At 50.5% G+C, this 16,912-nt stretch overlaps 1 protein-coding gene across 9 annotated transcripts in view; it reads right to left on the bottom strand.

Moving 5' to 3' along the window:
• The window catches only part of LOC100117117, an 82,299-nt gene that overhangs the window by 17,697 nt on the left and 47,690 nt on the right, over window positions 1–16,912 (bottom strand). For all 9 annotated transcript variants that reach the window (XR_512630.4, XM_016985446.2, XM_016985447.2 and 6 more), the window contains exon 4: window positions 5,893–6,381. Coding sequence is in view for 8 of the 9 variants with exons in the window: in XM_016985446.2 (XP_016840935.1) it covers window positions 5,893–6,381 (489 nt within the window). In the remaining variant the exon portion in view is untranslated. The remainder of the gene's footprint in view (window positions 1–5,892; window positions 6,382–16,912) is intronic.

The following is a 16,912-nucleotide window of genomic DNA, read 5'->3' as shown; positions in this document are numbered from 1 at the left end:
CACAATAACGCGAATCATCGCGCGCATGGTTCCCGATAATGGCCGAGGCAAAAGAGCGACGCCCGTCAAAAGTCGCACCTATACACGTCGCAGACGTCTGTTCCTCGGCAAACACGAGGAGAAGAGCAGAAGAAGCGTATAGAGGAGAAAGACACTGAGGTCGACGACGCGCGCGGCTCGAGATGTTTATTGGGATACGTCGAAGAGTGCACTTTTTCGCGAGTTCGAGTGAGCCGGATTTTGAAGAGTTTTTGAGCTGCTGAATAAGAGGCTTGCAAATATAACGGAGTCACGCGTGCGCAATATTCGAAGACGTACGGACGTACGTGAATCTGGAGGAGATAAAAAGTTTCTAATCCGCTCGCGTATCCATCATAAAATTCATTCAGCATTTGAATCACGTAAGGCGAATTTTGAATATGAGCTCGGAGAGGAAAAAAATTACTTCGCTCTCTCCCTCTCGAAAAATCCTTTGTCGTTTTATAACTTTTCATCTCGTCTCTAGTATTGGAGCGATAAAAATCTCTGAGAGCACAGCGTTGAGCATTCAAGGCACGCGAATGTTTGCTTTGAATTTGCAAACAAATTATGACTTTTGACGCACGCATATCAGAGGAAACGGCAGCGTTCGCCGCGTGTATACTCATACATGCGAATGCTTCCTTGGAAATAAAATTTTCATAACGTTAGTCACGAGTATAAAATAATTTCATTATGCGTTAGAGCACGGAAGCGCGGAAACAGAGAACAACCGAGGCATGATATGAAAATCCTGCTAATACACGGTGTCAGAACGAGTCTCGCTTCGAGTGAAGCTCATCAATCTAGTCGACACTTCGAAAAACTTGCAAAGGCCTAAAAATGCAAATCTCGCGGAGAGTAATAGCCGTGGAGCTCAACGCACTTGCGCCCATACACAATTGCTCATTCGCTTTTTTTTCCGCGTCGCGTGCGCGAAGCAAGTAGCATGAGAAATTCAAAAAAATTCCCATCTCTCAAAGTCAAGGCGCTCTTATTTGTCACGGCGCGCGGAGGAGGTCGTTTCGGGGTCGTAGTCGTAAAAGCTCGTTTTACACGCATGTGCATTTTGACCCCCGTGTGGTATACGGGTACTAGTTGTTGTCGTCGTCGTTGGCGACGAGACCAGTCGCAGGTGAAAACCGGCACTCGGGGATTTCTCAAACCGGATATGCCGAAAGCGCGAGAGCAGTGCTTACGGTAAAACGCGTCCCGTCGCGAGGCTAGTGTCTTGCTGGCTCCTAGTCTTTCTTGCTGATGCGGGTTTTTTTCCGGCGCGAAGAAGTGGTTGGTTGAGGCGGGACGGAACGAATATAGAAAAACATAACTAGTCGCGAGGAGATGAGCGCACGCGCCCGATTGCGGTTGAGATATTGTTTACAAGGTGCGCGCATCAGTCGGGATTCCCTGTGACGTTGTGGGGGGATCTCTCGCGATGGCTTTTAACTTTTCGTTTGCAGTGACGCATGATGCATTAGGAATAAAAGTGCGATAGAACAAACACATTTGTACGGCTCCAAGACTGGATTCTAAATTTAGACAAAATTAACCTCGAGCAGCGACGATATAAAAGTCACACGCGATTCCAGCTACTGGTCGGAACAAGAGTCACGAAAAAGAACAGTCGCACGGTCAGCAGTCGGAATAAAAGCGCAACAGTAGCCAGAAAACGTGTCCCATAAACACCTTCGAGTGTTCCCTCCGTTTCGCAATTATATTTACACAGTGTCCTACAGCACGTTCCCGCTTCCACAGAGGTGTGGGAAAGTGACGCGACGATCCCTCATATCAAGGCGGACCTCGACGGTAGGTAAAAAAAAAACGACAAAACATGAAATTCCGCGTTAATTAAGTGCCTCTCTCTCTCTCTCGGGTCTTCGCAAAAACGACACTGTCTCTATAACATAAGCCATGCACTGTATATGCCTACTCGTTCCAGGAAGCCGTCGACTAGGCATCGCACGCACGCACGCGCGTTTTTGGGCCGCGCGCGCACTTCTTTGACGGTCCGGTTTCCTACAGCGAGCCACGCGCCGCCGCTTCGTCTTCGCGGAAAGCATTATTATAATCGTCGCGCGCACACTTAATATAATAAACATATACGCGCGCAACTAGACTTTGTACGAGCAATCATATCGCGTGCATGCGAGGGGAGACAAAGGCGGCCCGCGCGCGCGCGCGCACGAAAATATAATAAAGAGCGCTCGGCTAAGCTGTACGTGTCTCGAATGAGCCGTCTTTACGACGTGACGAGGCGAGCTGTATGTGCAAGCATCGAGATCACCGCTGACTGATTACGCGCGTGTATAAGGAGCCGCGCATGTATAGTAGTGGAGAAAAACGGAACGCAGCGCGCGAGGATCACGGGGGAGCTGACCCCCGCGAGAATAATGAGGCCGCGAGAGAGCGCGTGCGTTTTACGATCTGGAAGTTTTGCACCTCGGCTCTGCTAGGAATTCCTGCGTGGCGTGCTGGTTAGCCCGAGCCATTGCGGAGATAATGCTGCCCCGGGATGTGCAAGGTGCGAAACGTTTTAAAAATTGGAGCGGAGTTACGGAATGCAAGAGGGACGATGACGAAAATCGGATCGGATTCGGAGAAACCAAAAAAGCGAAGAAATCCTCCATAAAAATGTAGGTTCACGTAGGAAATGCATGCTTTATTAGCGGGTAATGCAAGATAGCCGGGCGATAAGAGGAAACAAAAGGAATAACACGCACGATCGTTAGCGCACCAAAAGCCCGACGCGACGGTCATTCCACGTAGATTCTCGAACGTGGAACAATGAACAACTTATTTTTTCGACGCGTGGAATTTTTTCTCCCCCCGCACGTCGTTCCGAGAACAGCCGGTGATTTAACGAAACCGTTTTCACGGCTCTTGAGCGCGGCATCGCGATAAGCCACCGCCGCACGCGCGTAATTTCATGCGTATAATTGCAGCGTAATGTATACGCAAGCGCACGCATGAGATTCGTCGGTGAATTATCGCTCGGTTTTTCGTTTTTTTCTTTCTTCCACCGCGCGCGAGGCGACGATTAAAACTCGAGCAGTACACGGATACGACATCGAATTTACGCTCGCGGGTGCAGTCTTATTGGCAGAGAAAGAGAGAGAGAGAGAGAGAGAGAGAGAGAGAGTCTGGTTTAGCGATGGGGAAGCATCGCGCGAGCGGTCTCTCGATCGTAAACGTCGGCTCGTAAAACGTCTGAACGACGAGTGAGTGATTACGCGCTGGGAGAGTCGAGGTATAAGGAGCCGCGCGCGCTCGGGAGGAAGAGCAGTTTCGCTGCACCCACGCGTTGCATGCGCATGCAAGCGAGCGCCGCCTTAGCGCCGACGTAATGGCTTGTTTGCTTGATTTTTCGCTCGACTTGATTACTGTGTTTCTCGCTCTTTTTATCGCATTTTTATATCTCAATTTGGAGCTTCGTGCAGCGCCGAGCGACAAGTGATCTTAGCGCTTTGCGTGATAAAACGTCGAATACGCAAAAAGTCTCACGTGACAAAATACAGCCGCATTCGAAATTGGAGCAGTGATGTATTGTATAAGAGAGCGCGGTGCATAATGTGCATCGCCGCGCGAGGGCCGTGTCTTCCGGTCCATTTGCCGGGTTTGCAAACTGGCGTCGATCACCGGCGAGCTTCCGCACCCTGGAAACTCTTTGCTTCTCTTTCTTCGACTCACCCCAATTTCCTGGCGACGGCTGCCTCGGGGGTCTGTCCTTATACCCTGCCCTCCTTGCACGCAGCACAACACACACACACACACACACACACACACACACACACACACAGCAGCAGCATAACTACCCCCGGAGCCGGCGCGCAAGTGTGCGAACTCTCGCGGCCCGGTCCCTGCACTTTTGATTTATATCGGCCGCTTAGCATATTTTGTAATTTACTGTTTGAGAACGTCCTCAACGTACGAATTTCAAAGCGACTGCAGCCGCGCGTGCACAAAAAAGAAGCGAGTGCGCGCGCGAGAGAGAGAGAGAGAGAGAGAGGGAGAAATAAGGATCGCCGGAGGCGCACATACGACGTGCCTTACTCTGCTCCCTCCCGCTTTATCTCGCCACTTCGATCTCTCTCGTTCTCTCTCTCTCTCTCCCGCTCGCGAGCTCGGAGTCTGCGCGTCTCCCGCGCGAGTGTAGATCGCGCGATAGCATCTCCCCGCGTCGCGCGCATTGCCGACGGATTTTAATCTAATTTTCATCGTCACCTGCCCGAGACGAAAACATAATGTATGCGCGCGCGAGCGAACGAGGAGACTGTATCAATTACCGAGCGCCGGTAAACACTGGCCCCTTTTACGCGCGCGCAGGTACGCGCCGAGGAAAATACGCGCGCGAGGGAGATTTTATGCAGAGACGCAGAGCGAGAGAGAGAGAGAGAGAGAGAGAGAGAGAGAGAGAGAGAGAGAGAGAGAGAGAGAGAGAGAGAGAAAGACTTTTATTTGTTTCCGCTGGCTCAGCTGGGTTTACTTTCGATCTCTCGCTCGCTCGCGCGCGTGAGTTCGTCCTTCTTTTTTTCGGCTGCTTATTTAATAGGATGAAGAAGATGAGTTATGTTGAGACGGGCAAAAAGTGCACGAGGGAGACACGACCGAATGAATACTGATGGATTCCCCGGCAAAATAAACAGAATCTTATGCATCGAAAATATTTTTGTAGCGCCCAGTGAGATCTCTGCCTGCGATATAAATAAAGTCGATTGATGCATTTTAATTACGCAGCCTGTGCGTACCGATTTTTCCGGCAGGTGCGCGGCGGAAGACGCATTGTTCATATCAATTTCGCGTATAGAGAATCGCTGCGAGGCACGGACAATAAATTCCGAACAAAATAGCCTTAATCAACGGTACGTAATAGCCATTCGCGCAGGATCCGCGTATAAAGCGATTTTTTGAAAAGAGCCAGTGGTATATAAGGCTGGATACTCGGCGAATTTATCATATGTCCCTCGCGCATCAGAGCCACGAGCTCCCATAATAAATGCCAGGAAATTTCGTTATCGAGACTTTTTTCCGCGGGTTGTCCAGTGCGCGCGCGCGCGCGAAATGATCGAGCGCAAAGTCAGGACGAGTCTCCCCATCAGCGCACGTTTTTCTCCCCCTCGAGCGCTCGTTTGGCTTTCTCTCGCGCGCGCGTATACAGCTTTACGATCGAGGTCGCGAGGTATTAAAGTGATTAAAAGGTCGCGGCTTATTAAAACTTCAGCGCCGGGGAGGCGAGTATAAGAAGAAGAAGAAGCGTGTGCGTATACAGTCGTTTTCCTGAGTTATGCGACATCAAGGAGGACGTAAAGTTCTCGAGTAAGAGAGGAAAAGACGTAGCCTCTCACATCCGGGAGGTTTTCGCGTTGACGCGCTTGTATTTTTCATTGATTCTCGCATTATTACGCGCGCTCGGTGTTTCGCTCTCGCGGAAATTCATATACACGCGCGCGTGCTCGAAAGTTAATGGTCAGGCGCGCGTGAGAAGACACTTACGGAGTTGGTGCGTGTTGGTTTTGCGATTTTCGAATTCTAAGGTTCTCGTTACGCGCGCGCGCGCTGTAGTTGTACGTCGCCCGCATCTTAAGTATCATTTTAGGCTCGTAATGGCGTCGGACATTAAAATCGTCCCACACGTATATTATGGAAGACGTCGCGCTGTGTAACGAGTCTACTTGTTGCGCATTAATTCGAAAGCTCCGCAGGAAGGCACTCTCGGCTAAATCCTTTTATACGTCGTAAATTTTATTCCCCCGCGGGACTAGCTCGGGAGGATAACGCAAACCGGCGGACATAACGTACTCGACGAAAGCATTTATTTAATTCACTCGAATCCTCTCTCATACACATTATACGCGCTTTTACGGTGTATCAACTTACGTGGACCAAAGCTCGTGGGTAGGCGGCAGCTTGACATCGGAAGCCTTGTCCGGGAGCTTGGTGTAGTACTCGTAGACATAGCTGGCCTCGTCAGCCGGATGACCGGCGACGGCCGTGACTTGGTGCTGCTGCTGGAGGTTGAGCATGGCCGCGGTGGCGACCGACAGCGGGTGCTCGCAGTAGGCCCGCCAGTCGCCCTCCATGCCCTGCACCTGCACCTGCACCGCGGCGACCCTTTTCTGTACTTCCGGATCGTCGCTACCGTTCTGCTGCTGTTGCTCTGCGGCAGTCGAAGCCGCTTGCTCCTGATCACCGCCGCCGTTGGCGGCTTGCAACTGTTGCTGTTGTTGCTGCTGCTGCTGCTGCTGCTGCTGCTCGTCCTCCGCGTCGTCGGGATCACGGGTGTAAGTCTGCCCAGGAGTTGGCACCTGCTGCCCGTCCTCGTTGACCTGCACGACGCCAGGATCCTCCTCGCTGCGACTGCGCCTTCTGCAACACGTGGAAAGAACGGCTTGGTTAGATAAGAGTATAAAAGCTGCTATAATTTAATGAAATTGCTTTGTCCGCGCGGAAACGCTGCGTCAATGCAGCGTTGAGTGTATTAGATTAATTACAATTAGGAATGCGAGCCAGGTTTAATTATCGCTGGCGCCAGAGGCAATCTGGCTCGCGATACGTATACGCGCTTTCTATTTGTGCTCCTAATTGCGTTGATTTATGTTGGGCCACATTATCCGCTGCTGCGGGTACAGCGATACTCTGTTTTTAAAATTTATTACACCAATGTCGAATTACACGCGCGCGGTAAGCGGCGTGTATAATTATTCCGAAAAATGTCGTATCGCTTCGGTCGCACTGCGCGATTGATTTCTCATCTCGGCCGAGAAAACTTTCTCACGGGAGGACCGCAGCCTAATTAGAGAGGCATCACAAAAAGGAAAAATCCGTGACGCGTCGTGGAAGGAAATTAACCGGGCTCGGTCACGGTGACACCCTCGATCCTTCATTCGAGAAACGACGTCGCGGCCACAGCCTCGGGCTATCTCTCATTCGACGTTTCATCGATAATCTCACTCGTCCGCCTGTTCCTATACGTGTACACCCACGTCGAGGCAAAGAGACGAGCTTCGTCTCCGATTTCACGGAGATACTGACGCGATATGCGGCTATGGCACCGACTGTCCGATGTCGATTTCGAGCCGCGAGAAAAATTAGGCGCTATACGAGATTCGCCTCCGGATGCGTGTCTACAATCGCGCACCGATAAAATGCCCCTACACAGAGAGACTTTCTAGCATGCCCCTTTCTATTATATGCACTTCTTCACTTTCTTGCTTAATATTGTACGCGTCGTTGATTATCATACTCGAGTCGCCGGATTTTCAATTTGAATCCGGGACTTATAGGTTTTCAATTACCGAAGGAGGAAGACATCGGCGTAAAGTAGGATTAAATTGTTTGTCATGTCTCGCGTTTGAATATATACTATCGAAATAATCCGAATACGTTAGACAGTGTCTGCGCGAAGATAAATATACCGACTGGACGTTTTTTTCAGACAAAGCCGGCATTATTTAAACCATCAGCCATCATCTCGAGTAATTTACCTAACAGTGAATATCCCCTCAGTCGAAAAGAAAAAACGCAGACACAATAAAATTACAGCTTTCCTCGTTCGCAAACTTATACACGCGTCACGCGTTTTCTATTCAATATAACCGCGCGCGCAGACATCATTTTTCTCCGCGATGCTACTTAGCTTAATAGCGATCGATTCATCAAGATATTTTCGAAATCGCGCGCGCCCTCGACAAAAACGGCCTCGCGCACTAGAGATTCGCGCTTTCTACGTCCTCGATTACGCGATGCCGGGCGTTAGCGCGAACGAGAGCTTCTTCTTCACCATCTGTGAAAAGCCTTCGTCGCGAATGGGACTTTCTAAGCCGACGTCGAAATAACTGCCGGCCTTTTTTGCGCGGGAATTCCTCACGTGCGCGCGCGCGAAATTCAGATGTACGAATGACTTTTATTGTGCTCGTAAAACACGCGCGAGTAGCGTGGACTGCGTGCGGTTCCTTTAGCGAGGCTTTTTTGGCTCGCGTTGTGGAACCCCGTGAATGTTATTGCGGATGATTTTTATTGCGACGGTTGTGTGCGCTCTTGCGGCCGAGAGGGATTTCTCTCTGACAATGCGCTTGTAAATTTGCCCTGGCGTCGGTTCCAGTGTGTGGACGTAAGCGTATAAAAGCTGATACGGATCTAATCTGTGATATGACCGCGTGTGTGTAAAATACCTACAACTTTGATCGATTAGATTGCAACACGCCGCAAAAACATACGTAAAACGGCCTCAATTTCGAATACTGTAGCATACTCGGGCGAGTAAAGCGAGCGCAGGAACGTTACGATCTCCGTACACGAAGTGCAGCGAAGTGTGTGTGCACGAAAATCAGGTGAAAAAAAGTCGTCCGCAAAAAAGGAGCGTATGCCCCCGACTCGGTGCACGCAGGCGCATCTACATACGATGATTAATTATTATAGACCCCTTGGCTTTTGCCTACAGTCATCAATTTAATGCTTCACCGTCTCTCTCGCTCCTTCATCACGCATCCCGATTCCAATCCCGCGATCTCGGTGCCAATCCCGATTCTCCTCTCGCGCATGCGTGCATGCGCGCACACACACACATATACGCATCGGAGCGGAGAGGAATAAAGCTTTATCCTCTCTAATTTATGCATGTCGAATCAATCTCTATCGTCGTCTCTCTCTCTCTTTCTGCGGCGGTGGGTACCTGCACCTGGACAAGGAACCGTTGCCCCCCCCCTTCTCTGCGATGCAGCCTGAGAGAGTTGCCCCGATAATGAGAGACTCGAGCGCGCGCTATCCTGTGCAAATATTTTTCTCCTCGGCTGTTTACATAGGCCGCCGCTGCGACGATCACTGCTGCGTGCTGTCTTATTTGGCTATACGTATACGCGCGAGCAAAGTCTTCATTGTCTCTCCTCTTCTTCCTTGCGCTGATGCTGCAGCTTCCGATGCCATTCTGCGCGTGTTCGCGCATCGTCGGGGAGAAAATGGCATTGTGAACTTACTCTCGTCTGGCTTCTTCATCTTCTTCTTCTTCCTCTCCTCTCCGCGCGCACGTGAGTGGGTTTCACGTCCGGACTGCGGAGAAGAAGAAGACGAGAATGAGAGAGAGAGAGAGAGAGAGAGCGAGTAGTTCTCCCGGGTTTGATTATATCCGTGCGCAGCATCCTGTATTTGCGCCGAGAGACGACCACGACTACCTACGCAACGGGTGCCCACCCAATTGGCCGCCGCCGCCATGACACTGACTGCAGGGCGGTCTCACGTTGTATATATATACCCCCGAGATACTTTGGTGCTCGTGTTTTTTTTCCTCTTCGAGGGAAGCTCGTTTGTATAATAAGTATACGTGTGCGCGGTTGCCGCTCGACTTTTCACCGATCGATCATTAGCGCGTCACTGAGTGTATATCCGTCGATCCTCTTTTCTCTCACGGATGGATGAACCTCGACTGATGCTTAACTATCTTGGCTGCGGGAAAAGGGATCTCGCTGTAAACTATAAATATTTTCGAAAGGAAAGACATTTTCGTCGCGGAGGTTTGTTCTCTCGAGGGAAGCGCGCACACGCATGCGCATAACAATGTGAATTATGGCTACGGTTAAAAATGGCATTCCTCGAATCGCTCGCGCGCGCGCGCGCGCAGAGAGCCGAGTTTTATTGATGTCCGCAAAATTTTAATCCAACGACACGAGGAATATCCTCCTCTAGTATAGCCAAGCCATAAATAAGGCTCTTTTCTAACCAACTCATTCAATTTTCGAGAATATCAAGAATAATTTCATCCCATTTTTCAGGGGGAGCTCGATTAATAACAGGCTAACAGCGCTGAGAAATCGTTATTTAAAGAAGATATTTTTTTCGCGTCGCTGAAAAATGCGCGCGCGAGCGACTCCCCCCTTATGCCACACAGCGCACGAAAAAAGGAGCCAATCGAGCGAGACTCGCACTTCTTAATTAACAAAGCCCGGGAGCCGCGGGTGTCCTTATAAATTCATGAAATTCAGAGTCAGGCTCGAGGAGATAAAGACCGAAGGAGCTGGAGTAAAAAGAACGACGCAACGAAGCCCGAAAGAAAAATAAACCGTCGTCGTTGGGGAGAAAAATCGCATGAATTAGAGGACGCTTCCTGCATCCTCAGCTCTCTCTCTCTCTCTTTCTCTCGAAGGCAGACATAATTCAAGCTTGGAAAAGACTATACGCGCAAAATCGGCGATTTCGCGGTAGCCAATTAATCGTCTCCCTCCGCCGCGTTGCGTCCCTTGCGGTGAACACACTCGCCACAGCCGCACACAAGAGCGTATTTTCCTGTGGGAAGCCGACGCACATCCGCCGATCTGCCGCGAGAGCTTTTTTCCTCATCGGCTGCAGCTGCCGCGTGCGCGGATTTTCAATTCGATTCCGCGAGAGCCGCGCGGCGAGTAAAAAGCCGCGAGGATATAACCAGGGGATGGGAAACTCAAAGGCCACGAACTTTTTGGATCCGTGATGTCATACGTATAGGCATCCTCGGCGATGCTTCGGAGATAAAGTTCTAACTCGAAAAGGGAAAAAGACGTGCAGGGCAAAGAGAGAAAAACCGGCGCGTCGGAAAAAGCAGCGGCATACACTCGCGTCGACGAAAGCTGAATTCCGAAAAGCGCGCGTGCTTCGCTCTTTCTCTCACTCCCGTCCGTCCCGATATCGCGTACGTGACTCGCGTCCTAGGATTCCTTTGTTTCGTCTGCACACCTTCGTTTTTCCCCCTCACTCCGTCTCTCCTACCCCCTGTGCAGTTTTTTACCGCACGGACGAGAAGGGGTAAGAAGCGATTAATCTGCTCGCGACGATCGTCCGGAGATTTCATTATATCCGTGAGCTGCCTGCGAGAGTGACGTCTTTTTTGCGCTCCCCGAGAGGGTAAAGTACTCGAGATCGGCGATTCTTTTCTTGGATTCGATGCAGCGGCCAGTTAACAGGTTGTGCGCGACCAACATCCGTCATACAGCTCGCTCGTCATTGCGGATTTCGCTGATTGATAAAGTTACGCGTATAAAGCGTCAGAGCCGCGTACCGGAGATGTTTATTCAAAGCGTTACGATATGTATGAAAATAATTATGAATCGAATACATGAATATTCGAGCGGCTCTCTCGCGTTCCGATTATTGATACACGTGTTCGAAAAGAAAGTCCGCATTGTGGATCACGCGCGCATTTATAATCGTCGCGGGGCGATTACACGAGCGGATCTTAAAATTAAATTTCTCTCCGCGCGACGAGCCCCAGCACGACGATGTCCCACGCTGTATACGTATAATACTGTTCGAGAGATGAAAATCAGCGATACGCGCCGTTTCCCTGTATATAAACCTCTCGAGCGTCTGCCCTCGTCCATCAGCTTTAAATTCCTCTGTCAGTCAGAGGAGAGAAAGAGAGAGAAAAAAGGAACGCACATAAGAAGTCACTCTCCCTTGACTTCGCATCGGGCGAGAGATGTCCGGTAACGCGTAACGGAATGCGTGCGCCTCGTGTCCCTTTGTCGTGCGCATCCGAAATCTGCCTATCTCGGCTCTTCTCTCAAACCGAGATCAGCGCTCGGATAAATGGCTGCGCTGCTACTTCGTTTACGGTGACGAGGCTAGAGGGAGAAGAAAGCGCGGTCGCATTTTCGAAATTACTCAGCCGCCGTCGGCTCTATATCGGCCGCAGCCGATCGATGCGTGCTGCCTATATGTGTATACGCGCCATTGTCGCAGCGGAAGTCCAATTAGGAGCCGCGCGAGAGGAGAGAGAAAAAAGAGATACACGCGGTAACATAGCCTGTGCAGCTATATGGAGATACGTAACGCGCTCGATTTCATTCCCCGAGAGCGTGTCGATCGATTCGTTAAAACACTGAATCGGACAGCCCTGCTCCCGGAGTGTACATACATACACATACTTACATATCTATGCGTTTCCTTTTTACTATGTATACACAGCTCGGTGTGCATTATCTGATCGAAGGACGGCTGGAAAAAAGAGTCGCGCGGTGGAGAGAAGAAAAAAACAACAACGACGCGTGTGTTGCAAGCCGCGCGCGTTAAATTAATTTCTCCGCGGACCTATATCTCTCTCTCTCTCTCTCTCTCTCTCTCTCTCTCGTGTATATGCAGTCTCTCGAAAAGTCGGAAGTAAAAGTGCGCGCCGGTAACAAGCATAATTCCAGAGCAATGAGCGCGGCTAAAGTCGTTGTCCATGCACGAATGAACAATGGACAAATCACGGCAAATGACTCGGCACTATCTACACGGGCCGTCGACAACGGCCGCTCGAGCGATACGTTCTCCGCTGTTCTGGCGCCTTTTATCGCTCGAGCTAGAGAGACTGTATGCGAATGCTGCACCGCACTGCACATATGCATGCAGCTGCGCTCGGTTATGCGAACGGCCGTCGCTGCAGGTATCTCTGGCCGAATTATGCAGATAGAGAGAGCGAGAGGGAGTGCGCTGCATAGAGTCGAGTGTATTATGGATCGAGAGGTGTCGAGGAAAAAGCGTAATCTAGGTGTTAAATGCTAATGCTCGACGCCTGTATATTGAAAAGCCGGTAATGGCCGCGATTTCGCTGGTATCCACTTTGTTCACGACGTCGCGTAAAACTAAACAGTTTTGGACTGGTCTGCTTTCCCCAATCGCTTGAACTTTTTGGTTCTCTAGTTCCCGGCTAGCGAAGATAGGTGGCGCGTTGGCGCTTTTTCAATTCCCTTAACAGAATATTGGCTCCAAGTGTACATATAGCGTTGTGTCACGTGTGCCGCGGCTGTCTTATTATCGGGCCGATCAAGCTATATAATTGTTATGGTTCTGTTTTACTTAAATTTTCGACATTTGTTTGATCATCGTCCGGCTTTGGCGGTGTGAAAAAATCGACTTTGTCAGCGTAATTTAGCAAACGTATACACAGGACGATAATTTCCCGCGAATCAGAAAGTCATCTCGCCTCACGTGCGCTCGCGCAAGACACGTCTCTGCCGCATCCGCAAAAAAACAATCAAACAAAGAGCAGCAGCAGCTCTTCAGTATTCAGCTCGAGTACCGTCCACGCGACTCCCAGCAGCGGCAGCAGCAGCTCTTATACAAGAAGCCCTTTTGCTCGCGCGCACGTCTTTGCGGGGCTGTCGTGCGCGCATTTTAATAAACTCGCCCACGCTCCCTCGTCTGCGGTGACGGCACGCGATTCTCTCCTCCTCCGGAAAAGTGTCGGCCGGTTAAAAAGGAAGGCATTTTTGCAGGGCCGACCGGACGAACACGAGCGCTACACGTGTCTATGGTAATGCGCGACTAAATGCAGAGGCGCGGCTTTTTTCCCCTCCCGCGAATATGTATAATCCCGAGCGGCATGATGCTAATTCTCCGACGGATGCGACGTGTTTTTTTTTTGTTTTATTCCGGTGATAAATTTAGTTGTATATATATAGATCGTTTTATTTCGGACGAGAGCTACGCGCGCGAGAGTTATACCCTGGCGCGTCTCGCAGTTATTGATTTTATCATTCAACTATAACTGCACCGTCGCGTCGAGGTATAATTTTCCAATATACCACGCGCTAGTATTGGCGCATTCCGATGATCGCAAGAACAAAACGATCAATTGCGGCCAATCTAAACCGTCGCATTCCTAATCGCGCCTTCTCTCTCTCTCTCTCGCGTGTGTGTGTATATAAATTCATAGCTGCATAAGAGCAAAACCTAACGCTAAACACCGCCGGCGCACAGCGGAGAGTTTATCCTATAGGCGCCATAACTCGAGGAGCTTTAGCGGTGTTTGCGTTTTCGCAGCGGCAGCAGCCGTTCATCCGCGTTAATCGAAGCGCGACGTGCTCATAAGCGTTGATCGATCGTCTCGAGCGCGCGGCTGCATAAAACCAGAAAAAATCAAGCCCGAAGGGAGTAATTAGCGTTTAAGCTCTCGGATATACTTTTCCTTTGCATAATACAAGCTGCGCGCGGCTGATGCGTGCGCTCGCGCAATTTGTCGCTCGCGCCAGCGAGAGAGCGAGTCTATTAAAGCTCGCGGCCATCTCGCTGCTGCTGCCTGTGCTCTCTCGCTTATCGACTTTATTTGCATTATCGCAAGGGGGCAGAGCGCGCCAATGACTTTGGGCCCGCTGGAGCCGGGATTATTGATTGATTAATGAATAATAAAGAAGTAAATAAATAAGTCGCGCACACAGAGTGTATACGTCGGAGAGAGAAGCGTAATTAATAGACACACCGCTCTCGGCTGTGTGTGTATACGCGGGACACATGCGCTCGGCTTCGTCTCTTTTTCGCGACGAGCCTGCGCGCAAGTAGTGGTCTTTTTTTTTGCTTTTTGAATTGAGTCGCCCCAGCCGCTCGTAAAGCCGAGAGCTGTGGCAACGAGAGCAGCAAGAGCGTGATTATGTTTTATGGGGGGAAAAAATTTTGTCGCGCCGCGCGAATCACCGGAAATTGCGCGTAATTTACGGGGCTGAGCAACGGGGAGAGACGATTTTACATCCAGATAATGACTATTTGTTCCCGCGCGCGCACGACGATATTTTCTTTTTCACATCGCGTCTCGAGCGGATTTTGAGTTATAACGCTGGATCCGCACCGGCTGATTATGAGCCGTTTTAAAACACTCCCTCCGTCACACACAGTCGGTTTGATACGAGCCTTGATTTATAAACTGGCCGAGCTCTCCTATCGGTTCGCGTATACCGTTTGATTTATAACGTGTGTGCCTCGCGGTGTGTGCGTGTGTATGTGTCTTATCTCGGTGTATCATCGAGGAGCATCTGTGTGCGCTATTTGAAATCACGTCATAATTACTAACGTCAGACCTCAAAAGCTTCGCGTTATACGTACATTATGCACGCCATGTGTAATGTATTCCTCGAAGACATTGGACACGCTTGTAAAAATGAAATCGGGCCAACGCGAGAGAGGATCGAGCGGCCCGTAAAGAAAAAGACACGCGGAAACGCGAGGAAGGGGTGTCTTGACTGACTTTGATGGATCGAGGGCCTCGTGCGTACGCGACCCTTTCGCCTTTCATCCCCTCCACTTCTCGAGCTCGTCGTTATACCGCTCGACACAGACTTTTTTCGATCTCGTGCGTGTCTCTCTCATCCCTTCGCGCGCACGCGGGACTGTATTTGTTTTATTTTTCCGCGCAGATAATATTCAGCGCGCGCAGGCTCTCTCACGCGCGCCTTTACATAAGCGTAGTTTTGCGTTGAGTAACGCACATCGCAGTCAAAATCCGCGCGCTTTATAATGCCTATGCTATATAGAAGGATAAAGGTATAGTTTATCGTGCGCGGAGTCGCCGCTCATAAATAATTTATGACAAAACGCGAGAGCGCAATGATGCACGAGCGATCGGAAGATTTTAAAGCTCTCGGCACGCGAAAATCACTTTTCAATGGACAATAAATTTATTGTGCTGCGCCTGTTGCGCAAGGAGGCAATACAAACGTCATGGAAAAGATGATTAGCGGAGAATTTTTGTACGATCGCAGGCGGCGATAATAGTCCGAGATTGATTTCGTATATGGCTGTCTCGTCGCTCTTAGATAATAGCGCAGCGCTTCGTAGCTTCAATTTTCTCCACGTGCAGCGCGAGAAAGCTACTACAAGCTCGAAAGAGGGACACATTCGACCAAAGTAACGAAGGTAATCAGCGGAATTTCTCTCTCGTATAATTGAATCGCACAGAAGAGACGGACAGCCGGCATCGCTCTCCCGAGCAGCAGGCGGCGCGGCGCTCCGTTCGTTCGCATATACGTATATGTGTGTGTGTGTACACATGCCCCGAGGAGGTATAGAGAGCTCGAAGGGGGGAATTATATGCAGCAGGAGCAGCGCGCCGCTATATCGGCATCGGCGATCTAAGTATGCGCGCGACCTTGCCGCTTTTTCCCGTCAAGGATACTTACACACGCGGACTGCGTGTATACTGCGCGTACACGTACACTCGGTGCCCGCGGCGGCCCTTAATCGACTATGCGCGAACTTATCGCTCGGCTGGCTTTCTCTCGATTCCGCGCTCCTGATTGAGTTGTCTCTCTCGATCGGTCGAGGCTGTATAATACTGTTAGCGCTTCGCCGACAATGCCTAATACGCTCTTCGAGAGCTGATTCTTGCTCCGTACACTCTAGGGTTATTAATTGGGCGGTTCGCTCTCGGCGGTGACGGAACGAAGGAACCATACCTCGAGCTCTTATCGCTCTGGAGAACGACGACGATAGCGACTTCCTATACACGCGCGACGCGCTTTTTCTCTCGCTCGCACTCGTCCTTTTTTCGCCTTGTCATTGGGGCCACACAATTAAGCGGCCCCTCGTCGCCGCCGCTCTCTATCGCGCTCGCGGGGAATGTAACGCGATAGCGCGCGAAACCGCTACCTACATGCGCGCGCGTCGGCTTAACGGCTATCGCGTCTGCGAGCCTTATTCGCGTCGTCGTCGAGCATTTTTCTCGGCATAGCACTTTTTCGCTCTTCCGCGATTCTCCTTATTGCGGCGAGCTTTTTTGCCATCCACGGCAGGCAGGTGAGAGAGAGAGAGAGAGAGAGAGAGAGAGAGAGAGAGAGAGAGAGAGAGAGAGAGAGAGAGAGAGAGAGAGAGAGAGAGAGAGAGAGAGAGAGAGATTGTAATTAAGCTGCTTTTAATCGGCGCTCGCCAAGATTATCGGTGCGATGCTACTGCTATACAACACCACTACCGTGAAGTGTAATGAGCAGCTAGGTTCTTCTGCCGAGAAGGGACGCGATCGGAGTTTAGATTGTCGCTGAGCTATGCGTACAAGGCGTTGATAATTTTCCAGCGTAATTGATAAATATTTGTTCGATTTTCACGGCGCGTTAGTCTTGAGCTTTTACGCAATGGACGATTATTGCTCGTACTATCGCGTTGTAACCGAGTGTTCCGAGTTGGCTTT

Source organism: Nasonia vitripennis, chromosome 4 (assembly GCF_009193385.2).
Source record: "Nasonia vitripennis strain AsymCx chromosome 4, Nvit_psr_1.1, whole genome shotgun sequence".
Taxonomy (NCBI): Eukaryota; Metazoa; Arthropoda; class Insecta; order Hymenoptera; family Pteromalidae; genus Nasonia; species Nasonia vitripennis.
This window is presented reverse-complemented; position numbering and strand designations above follow the sequence as displayed.